The sequence below is a fragment of the Mus caroli genome, chromosome 19 (genome assembly GCF_900094665.2).
Source record: "Mus caroli chromosome 19, CAROLI_EIJ_v1.1, whole genome shotgun sequence".
NCBI lineage: Eukaryota > Metazoa > Chordata > Mammalia > Rodentia > Muridae > Mus > Mus caroli.
Genome location: NC_034588.1, coordinates 35501670 through 35516328, shown reverse-complemented (window position 1 = coordinate 35516328; position 14659 = coordinate 35501670). Strand labels below are relative to the sequence as shown.

The window sequence follows — 14659 nt, the reverse complement described above, 5'->3', positions numbered from 1 at the left end:
AAATTACTAGCTAATCTTTTACCTTAAACTCTTGTGTGACAGGGTCAATAGGATATTCAATCATATATGGGTGATTACAGCACTTTCGAAGTAGCATCATTATATTCTTCAGCTTCAGATTAACTTCAGATTCTACAGGGATATTACCTTCCACAACAGTCCTACAAAAGCACAGTAAGTACATTAAGTATGACAAATGTAAAAAACACAATTTAAAAATCTAAAGGTACCTTTAAACTCTTACCTCTCTCTGTTTACTTCTGGCTGTATTTGACTTATTAGTTTTTCTAATTCACTAGGGAACTGATGTAGTTCGTTGTAATTTATTGACTTTCTACTTCGTCGTTTTGGTCTTCCAGTAGGACTTAGCTCAACTGTTTCCTTCTAAAGAGAATACATAAAAAGCCATTTGTTTAAAAACAGCAGAAACCAGGCGGTGGAGGTGAATGCCTAAGAAGCAGAGGCAAGCAAATCTGAGTTCAAGGCCAGCCTAGCTTATAGTGTGAGTTCAAGGCCAGTCAGGGATACATAGAGAAACCCTGTCTCAAAAAATCAAAACAAAACAACAACAAAAAAACTCTAAATCTAATGTTCTCAATATGAATGAAGTATACTTCTACACACACGTAATAAAGCAATCCCATCAACTCTTTTAATATAGTAGATATTATTGGAAAATTTCAAATATTCATGAATCCTCCTAGTGACTGTTACATCTCCATTAAGGAAACCAGAGAGTTGGAGAGGGTTGGTCTTATTGATAAGTCTTTAGAACAGTGACTTTCAAAATTCTGTGGCTGTAAAAATGAACTTCTAAAGGTGGTAGGGCGGGTGAGATGTAGGATAACAGATGTGGTCAAAGTACATGAAGCCCTTGAGTGAAAATGTCCTATGAAGCCCATTACCACATGTGGTGGTTATGTCTGACTTGTCCTCTGTAGTATAAAGGATCAGGGACCAGGCTGTTAAACATATAGATATCTAAGTTTTAAACACGTATTTATTTCCAAAGACCACAAAACAACTAACATACAGATGACCAGTAAGTTTAGGACTATAAGTAACAGAAAGTACCTTCTGCTTTTGGGGTATTACTTACTCACAAAGTTCTGAGAATGGGTGAGGAGACAAAAGACTAAAACTTAGTCATAAAATGTTATGCCATGGCCGGACGGTGGTGGCGCACGCCTTTAATCCCAGCACTTAGGAGGCAGAGGCAGGTGGATTTCTGAATTTGAGGCCAGCCTGGTCTACAAAGTGAGTTCCAGGACAGCCAGGGCTACACAGAGAACCCGTCTCAAAAAAAACAAAGAGGAAAAAAAAAATTTATGTCATCCCATCAACAGTTATTTCAAATTCACAATTACCTCACAGGATTCAAACATGTTTGCAATTGTGCGGTTCACAATAGCTGTATAGAAGACCTCTTGTTTATTGCAAAGTGGTGCATAAACAACTACTTCTCGCTTAGGGGGTACTTCAAGAGCAACATCAGACTTCAGTCTTCTCAGTAGGAAAGGCGTTAAGATCTAAGATTTAAACATGAACAAATAAATATGAACATTAGTTATCTTTTTCTCTCCTTAGAAACACTCTAAACACGCTTTCCCCTTTGTTCCTATTGAGTTTAAAAAGACACCTTGAGATTTTCTCATACCAGACCAGCACTTGATAACTTTAAAACAAAAACATATATACCCAAAGATGCCATTACTACTTTAAACAAATAGCTATGCTAGGTGGGATGCACAGGCCTTTACTTTTAGTATTCCAGTGGCAGAGGCAGGGAAATCTGAGGTAGAAGCCAACCTGGTCTACAAAGAAACCTTGTCTCAGGAAGGGCAAGAAGGAGAAAGAAGATATTTACAATATATAGACCAGTAAGTTACTGAGAGCACACATGAAGAACCACTGAGATACTAGAACAAGTAATTCATATGGAAACTACCAGAGTTATACTTGATAGTGTATTTGACAAACTGAGCCACCAAGACTGCATGTTCTTAATCCTATAAACATGCCTACAGATGAAGTGTGCTTTGAGTATCCAGTGTTCATAATTCTTATCAAATGCTGGTTCCATGTTTCAGGATAGTAACTGACTATGAGCTCCATGTGTTCTTGTCAACATCTCCTTCCTCATNGCCCTGTAAATAAAGCTGAATATTTTAATAAGAAAAAAAAAAAAGAAAGAAAAAGAAAACTACAACAGATCCAGAGACATTTGAGTATCTCAATTCTTTGGTGTGCTAATGAGATTAAGGCTGGGTTTATCAACTTTTGTTCAATTCTGATGCTGAAAGATTTCTAATCTTCAAAATCTGTATATGCAGATTCAACTAGTTTCATTTTTAAAGTTTTTGGTCCCATGTAACTTTTGTAAATATATAATTTCTTTCTGAAGAACAATTGCCTGTGTTTTCAAAGCTGGGGAAATGGCTCAGTGGCAGAGTGCTTGTCTGGGACACATTCCCAAAATATAGGTGAAGGATTGTCTAAAAATTTAGACAAAAGGCAATGGAAACTTAACAAGAAAATTTTTAACCTAGAATTTTCTTTTAAGGAAAAACTACAGATAGTTTAAATTTATTTATGACACACAAAAAAAAAAATAGTATAAAACCATACATAAGTATAGTGGGACAGAGCAACAGGATACTAAAGCATAATTGATATCCAATGTGCCTGCCTCGCACTAACCCCAGGACTCCAGAGGCAGGCAAATCTGAGTTTAAGGTTACCCTGCTTATATAGTGAGGCCTACCATGGCTACATAGTGAAACCCCATCTAAAAAATAAGTAAATAAAATGTATGTACTAAATAACGACAAGGAAAAACGTTAATCTTTTTAATGAAAAATTATTGACTTCTCAGAATACATATAAAGGCACGCTTACAAAGTGACAGGTGACTGTGAGGACAAACAATACCAGTACACTGGCAAGGACGACGACTTGGAGGATTATTATTTTTTAAGTCTCTTCTACAAAGTTTAAGTCTCTAGAATTCCTAATATATTAAGTATAAATTGAGCAGAATAAGGAGATTTGGTACCTGGTGCAGCATATGTAAAACGTTCTGTTCTCTCTCTTTAGCTATAATATCTTCAGCAGTTTCAGAAAGACTAGTGATATCAAACCAAGACTCAAAGCTGGAAAAGAAAATTAATTACAAATTAATCTATCACATGAATCCAATTATACTAACATGGTACATATTTACAATTTCATATATATATTCATATTTGGGGGGTAGATAAACAGGTTCTCATTCAGGCCAGTTTGACTCAAATTCACTGTAACTCCAAGTCTGACCATGAACTCCTGTCTTCCTGACCTTCTCCATCCCCAAGTGCTGATATTACAGGCATATGCCATTATACACAGCATAAATTCCATATTAATTTGTGTATTATGAAACAGGAACATTGTTCCAAAAATTCAAAGGCAATTTTATTTTTAAATAAAATTAAGACTTCATCCAAATGAAAAGGAAGCAATTGTGTTGAAATCTAAAATGGTTGGGAGGCAGAGACAGGCGGATTTGAGTTCGAAGCCAGCTTGGTCTACAGAGTGAGTTCCAGAACATCGAGGGCTACACAGAGAAACCCTGTCTCGAAAAACAAACAAACAAAACAAAAAATCTAAAATGGGACACTTTTTTCTAAAAAAGTCAAATCATATACAAGTCAAATTCAAATGATGCTATACTTTTTTCCTCATTTGTTTTTGCCCTGCTAAGACTAGAACCCAGGGCTTCAAGGATGCTAAGCAGAAGCTCTTTTTCACTGGGTTACATCTCTAGTTCAAAGCACATACATCTTTTTCCATCCTGAAGATATTGTTTTCCGAAAATGTTTTGAAAATATAATTTTAAGTTTAAATTGTAATACCAACAATAAAAGTTTTAGGTTGAAATTGAGACTCTTACAGTATTTCTCTGGTGCTAACTAGTCATTTTTTTAAAAAAACTTGTATACAGGTTTCCTTCTATGAGATAAAGAGCATGTATGCTGCCTGGGCTATTCTGTGAAATGGAATTATCCACATTAAAGTATCTTAGAAAGCAAAAATCAATGTCCTATAATCTCATGAGCATTTAAAAGTTCACGTTTTACTTTGACTGCTTTTCTTTCCTTTTTTTCTTTGTTGTTTATGTACATTTATTTATTTGGGGAAGGAGTGCACACATGTGCCATGACACAGGAAGGGAGGAAGAAAAGCAAACTGCAGACGCCACTGCCTCCTTCCACTGGTGCAGGCTTTCAGCACTGAATTCAGGCCTTCAGATTTGGCGGTCTACACATGCTACGCCATCTTTCCAGCCCCTTACAGGATTATTTTTGTTTTCTTTTAATCAATCTGAAAAGTCTTTATCTTCTCTCATATATATTCTGTCAAAAGTAGAACACATAATACATAGCACAAAAAGTTGCTAAAAATGTCATTTAAGTTCAGCTACCAAATAGAAAAGAATCAGTTTCAGCTTAGAACACAGATTTTTGAGGTTTTAAGAAGACATAAAACCTACCTTTTCAAGTCATCAAATACATCTGGCAACAAAAAGTTTAGCAATGACCAAAGTTCTGATAAATTGTTTTGCAAGGGAGTACCAGTCAAAAGAAGTTTGTTATCAGCATTGAACCGTTTTAACTCCCTGATTAGCCGGCACTTCATATTCTTAATCCTGTGTCCTTCATCTACTATTAAGTATTTCCAATAGCAATGCTAGAAAATGAATTGAGGAAAGAAATTTTAAGAATCAATCTCATAATTTTTCCTAGAAATATTTCTTATACCTATAAAAGTTCAAAAGTTCTTGTGAGGGACATCTATTGAATTTCATTAAATGTCATTTTACTATCTACTAGGACTATTCCTTTTTCCCGGTATCATAAAGATAATAAACTTTAAGACCCAGTGGGTATTATGTCCTTAAAATATAGCTTACTGGAAATCCCCGTTATCATGTGTTAATATTTTCATTCATTCTAAAGTCAATGTCATCTTAGCTTTTTAACTGCCACGTGCCATTAGAGTCCTGAAAAAACGGTATCAAAATAGTAATAATAATAATGAAGGATAAAAGAAAGAAATCTTCCATTAGTTATATGTACTCCAAACTTATTACTTATTTTTTACTTTTTCTTTATTTATTTTGTTTAGACAGAGCATCTCTACATATTCCTAGCTGCCTGCAACTCCAATCCACCTGCCTTTGCCTCCTGATTGGCTAGGATTAAGGGCATGAAGCACCAAGACTAGCTTGCTCCAAAATTTTAAAACATTCTTGGAATTTTCATTTTGAGACTCACATATAAGATTGATATTATTTTTATCTGATAATTTTCCTCAATTTCCTTCACTGACTTTAGGTGTTCCCTATCTTCAGAAGCCATATTTAGCAATTAATATTTTCAAAAAGCATCCCACATTTATATTTTTTTAAGATTTATTTATTTATTATATGTAAGTACATGTAGCTGTCTTCAGACACTCCAGAAGAGGGCGCCAGATCTCGTTACGGATGGTTGTTAGCCACCATGTGGTTGCTGGGATTTGAACTCTTGACCTTTGGAAGAGCAGTCGGGTGCTCTTAACCACTGAGCCATCTCACCAGCCCCTAAAGAAAACTCTTTGTGCTCTCTCTCTCCCTTTCTCTCTCTCCCTCTCTGTGTGTGTGTGTGTGTGTGTGTGTGTGTGTATGTGTGTGTGTGTGTGTGTTTTGAAGAAAGGGTCTAGACTATTCCCAAACCACACCAATCCTGCCTCTGCCTTCTGAGAACTGTTATTACACCCACAACATACATGCCTTTATTAAACTATAAAGCTGGGTAGGAAAGATGGCTCAGCAGTTAAGAGCACTGGCTATTCTTCCAGAGGTCCTGAGTTCAATTCCCAGCAACCACATGGTGGCTCACAACCAACTGTATGGGTTCTGATACCTTCTTATGGTGTATCTAAAGACTCAGTGTACTCGCAAATAAAGTAAGGAAATAAATCTTTAAAAAAAAAAAAAATATATATATATATGTATGGCTATTGCCAATTACATTCAACAATACCACACATACAAACAGCAGATTTGATAAACACTACTTGTGAATGTACTAGACATCACTACTCCACTTAGACCTGTGTGTTTTGATGTCATGTTGAAGCCATCATGTATGCTACTTTCCGTGTTACATGTAAGAAAAAGTTAAAAGGTCTGGGCAGTGGTGGTACATGCCTTTAATCCCAGTGACTTTCAGGACAGTCAGGGCTTTACAGACCCTGCCTTAAAAAGACAAAGAAAAAGCCACATGGTGGTGGCTCAATAATTGCAGCACTCAGGAGACAGAGGCAGGCAGATCCCTGAATTCAAGGCCAGCCTAGTCTATAAAAGCTAGTTCCAGGACAGGAAGGACTGCACAGAGAAATCCTGTCTTGAAAAACCAAAAAGACAAAGAAAAAGGTAAAGATGAACTTAATTAAGAATGAACATTAAGGGGCTGGTGAGATGGCTCAGTGGGTAAGAGCACCCGACTGCTCTTCCGAAGGTCCAGAGTTCAAATCCCAGCAACCACATGGTGGCTCACAACCATCCGCAACGAGATCTGGCACCCTCTTCTGGAGTGTCTGAAGACAGCTACAGTGTACTTACATATAATAAATAAATAAAATATTTAAAAAAAAAAAAAAAAGAATGAACATTAAATGATCAGAGAAGAAAACGCAGAAAACTATACACAATTCACATGGTGAGGAAGAAAGGCAGCTAATGGCATAGTAAAACATGGACATTAATAAGCAACTAAAACAATGAAGACAGAGGACAGAGCACCATCCACAGTTCTAAAAACACAAAAATGATTTTTCTCCAAATCTATTCATATTTGAATAAAACTAAACCAATAAATAAATTCCAACTACAGATCTCAAATTTACAGCATAGTTAATGTACAACCAATTCTAATACTTTTAATATGGCCACAGATAAAATGCCAATAATTCTACTAACAGACATCAACCTTAATCACAATCTTTCTATGGGCAAGTCTCCAGTTTCTAAAGGAAATGCAAAGTGCATCTACTACTTCACCCACAATAAACCAAATGTTATTGGATGGTGATACTATGAATTAAAAATCTGACTAATGATCTACAAAGAAATCACCTGTACCTGTAAAGCATTCTGGTCTCGCATAGCGATCTCGAATGATGTGATCACCACAGGATGAATCTGCAGTGTCCCTTGTCTTTTGTGGATATTCTTTACTAATTTCCGACGGTCCTCCCGGGTTCCATGATACAGCAGAGTAGGAATCTACAAGGGTATATTGATTCAAATCAAAATATAAAGGATTTGGAAAATACAGAACAAGTCACTTTCTTAAAGAACATTTTAGTTCCATTTTTCTATGACTAAGTTAACTTAAGAAGTCATGACTAACATAAGGAAAAAAAAATGAAGAAAAAAAAAAGTAATCCTAAATCCACAGAAACAAAACAAAGAGGTTTATGAAGCAGATGGGTAAACTACTTCAGGAATATATTCTCATGAGGCAAGGACATAGGTAAGATAGCATGTATATGCAGTACTTGTTTAAGTTGAAAAAAAAAAAACTTACAAACAAGTCCAAACAGTGATTCTTTTATAATTCAGAACTTGTTATTCGATAAGCTGGCACATACAAGAATTATTATAGGGGTAATAATATGTATTGGGGAAAATATGTAACAATACACATGGGAGGAGGACTGGAAAGATGGCTCAGCTGTTAAGAGCAGTAGCACTTATTCTTCTTCCAGAGGACCCAAGTTCAAATCCCAGCACCCACAAGGCAGCTGACAACTATCTATAAATCCAAGATCTAACACACTCACACAGACATACATGCAGGCAAAACACCAATGTACATAAAATAAATAAATTAAAATAAGAATGAGGAAGGACCTGCTTCCATTCCCAATTCTCACATTATGGTTCACTGTCTATAACTCTGGTTTCAGGGGATTTGATGGCCTATTAATGGCACCAGGCACTCATGGGGTACACATTTAAAAAGTATTTTAAAAATAAGAAGAGCCGGGCNTGGTGGCGCACGCCTTTAATCCCAGCACTTGGGAGGCAGAGGCAGGCGGATTTCTGAGTTCGAGGACAGCCAGGACTATACAGAGAAACCCTGTCTCGAAAAACCAAAAAAAAAAAAAAAAAAAAAATCCAAGGTCAGACTGTGCTAATATCTGGGGACAGCTGGGCTATATACTGAGTGAAATTGTGTTTCAAAAACAAGCAGAAAAATAAAAGACGACCAAAAACTTTTTTTAAATGTAGATCTGACTCAGATGAAATAATTTATAAAATCCCAAAAACAATTTAAGGAAAATCTCAGTAAAAAATATCAGGCTACCAATCCCAATTCTATATATAAATCAAAGAATGGTCCTATTCAAATTGAGTAAGTCAAATCAAATGTATATAAAAATCATTTCAGCTACTGTGAGTGGTCTATATTTCATATAATAAATATATGTAATATATTAATGTAAAAAATATATCTTACTTCTGGAGTAAATCTTTTAAATTCAGCCATCCAGTTAGGAAGTGTAGACAAAGGGCCACAAACAAGAAAAGGTCCAGGTACTCCCCTCTGAATCATCAATGCAATTGTAGCAATGCACTGAACAGTCTTTCCCAAACCCATTTCATCTGCTAAAATGCCATTAATTCCATTTTCCCAAAGCATCTGTACAAAAAAATACATCATACATAAATGTTAATATAAACATTTTCTGGATTAAAGGCTTCATTTTTAAAAGGATAATCAAAACTATGAATCTAACATAAAAAATAAACTCTAAGTTATAAGAAGTCCTTTATCTAGGACATAGAAAGTGTTGAAGGTCTCACTCATTTTAAAATTTAACATTTCCACTTTAAAACACTCAGAAAATACACACAAGGAACTGGCGAGATGACTCAGCAGTTAGGAATACTCGATTATCTTCCAAAGGATCCCAGTTAAGATCCCAACCCCTACACTGGGTACTCTGCCACAAAGGATCCAATGCACTCAAGGCTTATGCAGACAACCACTGCACAACATCCAAGTACAAGGTGCACATGTACCACCCAACTCACACAAATAATAAATGTTAAAAAATGCAAATATTTCTTTCACACTCAAATGGAACAATTTGAGTAGTAGTGTATCATGCTACTTAGTTATTAGAGAAAAGAATCCATAAGCAATATCAAAAATGCAAAACTTCAGATCAGGTGTGCCACCACATACTTTTGATCTCAGCATTCAGGAAGCAGAAGTACTTACTAGTGAAACCTGGGTCAACCAAAGCTACAAAGTGAAACCATGTCTCTAAAAACAAAACAAAAGCAGGTAACACAAGGGCTGGGAAAATGGCTCAGTGCATAAAGTCTAAAGAACTGACTTTGGAAACCCAAACCACACATAAAAACTAGACAGAGCGGTGCATGTACACCTGTAATCCTGGCACTCCTACAAAGACAGGAGAAGTTCCACGCTCCTGAGCCAGCTAGCAGAGCACTTTTGTTCATGTATATATCATATCACCTACAATGACAATTCGAGACAGGTTTCATAGGGAATGCATGCCATCACTTGAAGAAATGGATACAACAGAGCCTGGAGTTCAAGTTCTTTCCTGGCTCACCATTTCCAAACCAGCCTCAGTTATGAAACTTGCTTGTTTCAAACAAAAACAAAAATGCCTTAAAGACAAAAAAATGTCTTAAAAACAAAAAAGGGTACCAAGTGCTCAGCAGATAAAAGCCCTAGGACACACGCTAGGCCACACTGTACTCAATCCCCAGGATCCTCAAGGTGGAACCAACTCCAAAGTTACTCTGACACTCTAGAACCATACACCATGGTGGCACATGAGTCAACACATGTCAACAGCAACCTCTCTCTCTCTCTCTCTCTCTCTCTCTGGTGGCACATGAGTCAACACATGTCAACAGCAACCTCTCTCTCTCTCTCTCTCTCTCTCTACACACACACACACACACCAAATAAAGATGATGATGATGATAATAAAATTTGGAATGGCATGATAGCTTAGCAGATAAAAGTGTTTGGTATGAGAGCCTGCTAAATTCAATTGTAAAATAGTCACATAAAGGTGGATAGAACAGACTCCACAAAATCATCTTCTGCTATATAAACATGTGCTATGGCCCATACCCTAACCCCCACATAGACACAGAAGTAACAGAATTAAGAAAGAAGATGAGAAGACAACTCATTACCCTAAGCCATTCCATGCCTTCTACTTGGTACCACCTCATTACTCCTCCTGTGAAATGCTTTGGTTGTTGAAAGGGTACAGGCTGTCCATTACATTTCCGAACTGGGTCAAAAAAGAATTTAGAATTCTGCCTAACAGTTTGAGACAATCTATCTTTAATCATACTGTTTGAATCCTTATTTTTCTGAAGATCTTCTACACAAAGATTCGTAGTGGAAGAGCTTTCATCCTGTAATGAGAAATATTTAATTAAAATCTTGATAGTAAATGCTACTATGTTCACCATCTATCAGAAAATGCAACAGGCTGGTGGCACAGCTCAGTAGGTAAAAGCACTTGCTGTACAAGCTTGGAGACTTGAATTAGAATGGGAGAACCACTGATTCTAAAGTTGTCCTAACTTCCACATGTATACTGAGGCGCGCACACACACATGCATCATCCATGAAACTTTTTTTTCAAAAAGAAAATGTAACAAAATCTACAATACTGTAGTTACTACGTCTAGAGAATAAAATCTGAATGCATGGTCACATCTCCAAGACCTTCCTTTCCCGTATAAATATGAAGTCATTAAAAAAGAAAAAAAAGTTAACGGAGCTGGAGAGATAGTTTAGCTCTTCCGTTAGGGATCTTGCAGAATAGAATTCCCTTGCCAGCACCTCCTCTACTCTAGCTCTGGGAGATCCTTTTTATGGCCTTTTCATGTACTCAAATGTGTATGTTTATTATAGACAAATAAATTTTTAAAAAGATCTTTTAAAAAAGAATGCCAATGTATATCTTTTTTTTTCAGATTTATTTATTTTTATTATATGCAAGTATTTAAGATCTTTTAAAAAAGAATGCCAATGTATATCTTTTTTTTTTCAGATTTATTTATTTTTATTATATGCAAGTACACTGTAGCTGTCTTCAGACACTCCAGAAGAGGGAGTCAGATCTCATTACGGATGGTTGTGAGCCACCATGTGGTTGCTGGGATTTGAACTTCGGACCTTCGGAAGAGCAGTCGGGTGCTCTTACCCACTGAGCCATCTCACTAACAACTTAATCAATTATAGATTTTACCAGTTAGAAAAGCCTTCTTCTTTGGAACTACCTTCTATGCATCTGTACGCTAATCAGGACTCAAACTCAAACTCATATTCCTCCAGGTTCACCCTAGGTAACTGGTCACTGTTAAAATGTTAGAAGGAGCAAGATGGCTCAACATTTGCTAGCAACCTTGATGATGAATGATCTGACTTGTTCAATCCTGGGGACCCACAGGATAAAAAAATAATTTCTCCAAGTTGTCATGACACCTGCATGCCATACATCCCATAACTAAATTAATGTAAAACAAACAAAATTGCCAAAAGAACCAGCAAGATGGCATAGCAGATAAAGGACCCTGCCATCAACTTATTCTTCTGAGCTTCAAAACATATGGCATACATATGCATTCATAAACACAGAGACACCAACAGTAATAAAATTTATCTTACCTCATTATCCTTATGTTTTTTAGCTACTGACAAAATTTCCTATAAGATTAAAAAAATAAAAATTAATAATGTATAAGACTACCACTTCTGCCATGCTCTAGTGATGCATGCCTTTAATCCCAGCACTAAAGAGACAACAGGAGGATTTCTGTGAGTTTGAACCAACCCTGGTCTACAAAGCAAGTTCCAGGATAGCCAAGACTGTTAAACAAAGAAGCTGTGTTGAAAGAATAAAACAAAACAAAAAGAGGACTACTACTTCCATGGCCCCACCAGTATGATCCAGGTAAATTATTCTCATCCTTAATTAAAGATGTCTTTTTATAGTGAGTGAACCAATGCATGACTGGCTAAGATAGGCCCTAGGTTTAGTAGCCAGCACTGTGAGGAAAAAAAGGAGGTTGAGGGCTGTTGTGAAGAAGCAAGAGCTCAGAGTAGTATGACTTTAATCCCAGAAGAGACACGCTGATCTCTGTGAGTTCAAGGCTAGCTTGATTACACAGTCTAGCCAAAGCTAAACAGTAAAGAGTCCGCCGAAAGCAAGAAATCGAGAGAGAGAGAGAGAGAGAGAGAGAGAGAGAGAGAGAGAGAGAGAGAGAGAGAGGAGGGAGGGAGGGAGGGAGGGAGATTAGTATACAACCCTAAGTACAAGAATTCAGATTCCTGTATACATATAATAATCAGGGCATCTCATATATGTCTTTAACTACAGCTCCAAGGAACCTCAGGCCCTCTTCAGATCTTTATGCACAAAGGTGTGTGCATCTATAAACCACAGACTTATGGATTCCTCCAACAATGGCTGGTGCCATCCTTCTTCATGAGCACTTCTTAGCATCTTTGCTGTAACCCCACACAAAGTAGTCTACGCGTCTCCAACACTGTTCCTATAAACCAGAACTCTACTTTCTCTACCAAGAATGTTGTAATTTTATTAAAATCCACTTGATACGTAATAATCATATGACGAAGGATGATGCAACTACAAACTACAGTAAACCCAGCACTCAAGAGGCAAAGGCAGCAGAATCCCAAGTTAAAAGTCAGCCTGGTGCTGGCCTGTAATCCCAGCACTCGGGAGTAAGAGGCAGGCGGATTTCTGAGTTCAAGGTCAGCCTGGTCTACAAATTGAGTTCCAGGACAGCCAGGGCTACAGAGAAACCCTGTCTCAAAAAACAAAAACAAAAAAAAAGTCAGCCTGATGTATACACCAAGACTCTGTATTAATAACAACAACAACAACAAAACCAGCAAAACCAGATTAGAGAAATGGCTCAGTGGTTAACAGCACTGGTTGCTCTTCTAGAGTACCTAAGTTCAATTCCTAACACTCACATGGTAGGTAACTCATAATCTTTCTATAATTCTGGTTCCTGGGGATGTGATGTTCTCTTCTGGATTAAGGACACTATACATATAAGTAGGCAAAACCATAAAAATAAAATATTTTTTTCATAAAAATAAATATCTTTTACTTAAGATAGGCTCTATCTAGCCTGGAACAATGTTGACCAGGTTGGCCTGGAAACTAGAGATCCACCTGCCTCTGCCTCCCAATTGCTGAAATTAAAAAGCATGCATCACCAAGTCCAGGTAAGTAAAGATATTTTTGTTATGTTTTTTGAGATAGGGTTTCTCTGTGTAGCCCTGACTATCCTGGAACTGTCTCTGTAGACCAGAGTGGTCTTGTACTCATAGAAATCTGTCTGCCTGTGCCACCAAAAAGATAGGATTAAAGGCATGCACCACTGCCACCCAGCAAGTAAATATATTTTTAAGGTTAAAACCAACAGTAGATTTTAGCCAACATCAAATATATGTAGTCTTCTAATATTATTACCTCTTTTGACATGACCTCTGAAATATTATAAGATTCATCTTCTCTTCCTCTTTTCTTTTTCATGGCTATAAAACAAAACCATTTAACTTTTTAATAGCAGCTAAAAACAGAAGTACAAACATACATCCTTCAAGCTGGAACAAAGTTAGTTTACCTGGATTCTCTGCATTTCCATCAACTAAACTTTTACCCTACAAAACAAAGATTTAGAATATTAATAAAAAATGTATTAATTTTAAATATTTGCCCTACATGTCCCCATCTAGGCATCCTGTGCACACCTGGTGCCAATAACAGAAGAGGGCATCAGATTCCCCAGAACTGGAGACAGTTTAAAACCATGAATATGAGTCAGGTGGTTGCAGCACACGCCTTTAACCCAGCAAATAAGAAACAGAGGCAGGTACATCCTGGTCTACAGAGTGAGTATCAAGACAGCCAGAAAAAAACAGAACAAAAGAACCATCATGTGGGTACTAGGAATGGAACCCAGGATCTCTGGAAGAACATCCAGTGCCCTTAATTGCTGAGCTATCTCTCAAAACCCTAGAATGTTATGTTTACTAAGGATCCTTATGTTGTTACACTTTTTCTTTGTATGTTTTGAGAGTAACAGTACTTCATGCCCTTGCAGACAAAGTTCAGTTCCTAGAAGCCACACTGGGCAAGTCACAACTGCTTTAGGGGATCCAATGCCCTATTCTAATACTCCATGAGCACTCAAACATAGGTAAGCGATCACAAAAAACAGACAGATACACACACACACACACACGTTATAAAAATAACAATATAAACACTTCCTGATGTGGTAGTGCCACATACATAATCCCAACATTCAGGAGGCAAAGGCAGGAAGATCTCTGTGAACTGGAAACCAGTAATATAGCTCACACACACAAAAAAAGCCCTGAAACTCAGTGAGTCTCAAAAACAATAGGCATGAACATAGGAGGAAATGTTAGGAAGAAGGGATTCAATGGAAGTGGGTAAATAAGATAATGGGATAAATACAACCAAAACACTAGCAATAACTAACTTTAAAAAAAAAAAA

At 36.9% G+C, this 14659-nt stretch overlaps 1 protein-coding gene across 2 annotated transcripts in view; it reads right to left on the bottom strand.

Moving 5' to 3' along the window:
* The window catches only part of Hells (helicase, lymphoid specific), a 36936-nt gene that overhangs the window by 13682 nt on the left and 8595 nt on the right, over positions 1–14659 (bottom strand). For both annotated transcript variants that reach the window (XM_021151190.1, XM_021151191.2), the window contains exons 5-15: positions 13760–13796; positions 13606–13670; positions 11766–11804; positions 10277–10504; positions 8550–8732; positions 7166–7309; positions 4532–4728; positions 3056–3152; positions 1368–1529; positions 245–384; positions 23–161 (exon numbers count right to left, since the gene is read on the bottom strand). In XM_021151190.1, coding sequence (XP_021006849.1) covers positions 23–161; positions 245–384; positions 1368–1529; positions 3056–3152; positions 4532–4728; positions 7166–7309; positions 8550–8732; positions 10277–10504; positions 11766–11804; positions 13606–13670; positions 13760–13796 — 1431 coding nt within the window. The remainder of the gene's footprint in view (positions 1–22; positions 162–244; positions 385–1367; positions 1530–3055; positions 3153–4531; positions 4729–7165; positions 7310–8549; positions 8733–10276; positions 10505–11765; positions 11805–13605; positions 13671–13759; positions 13797–14659) is intronic.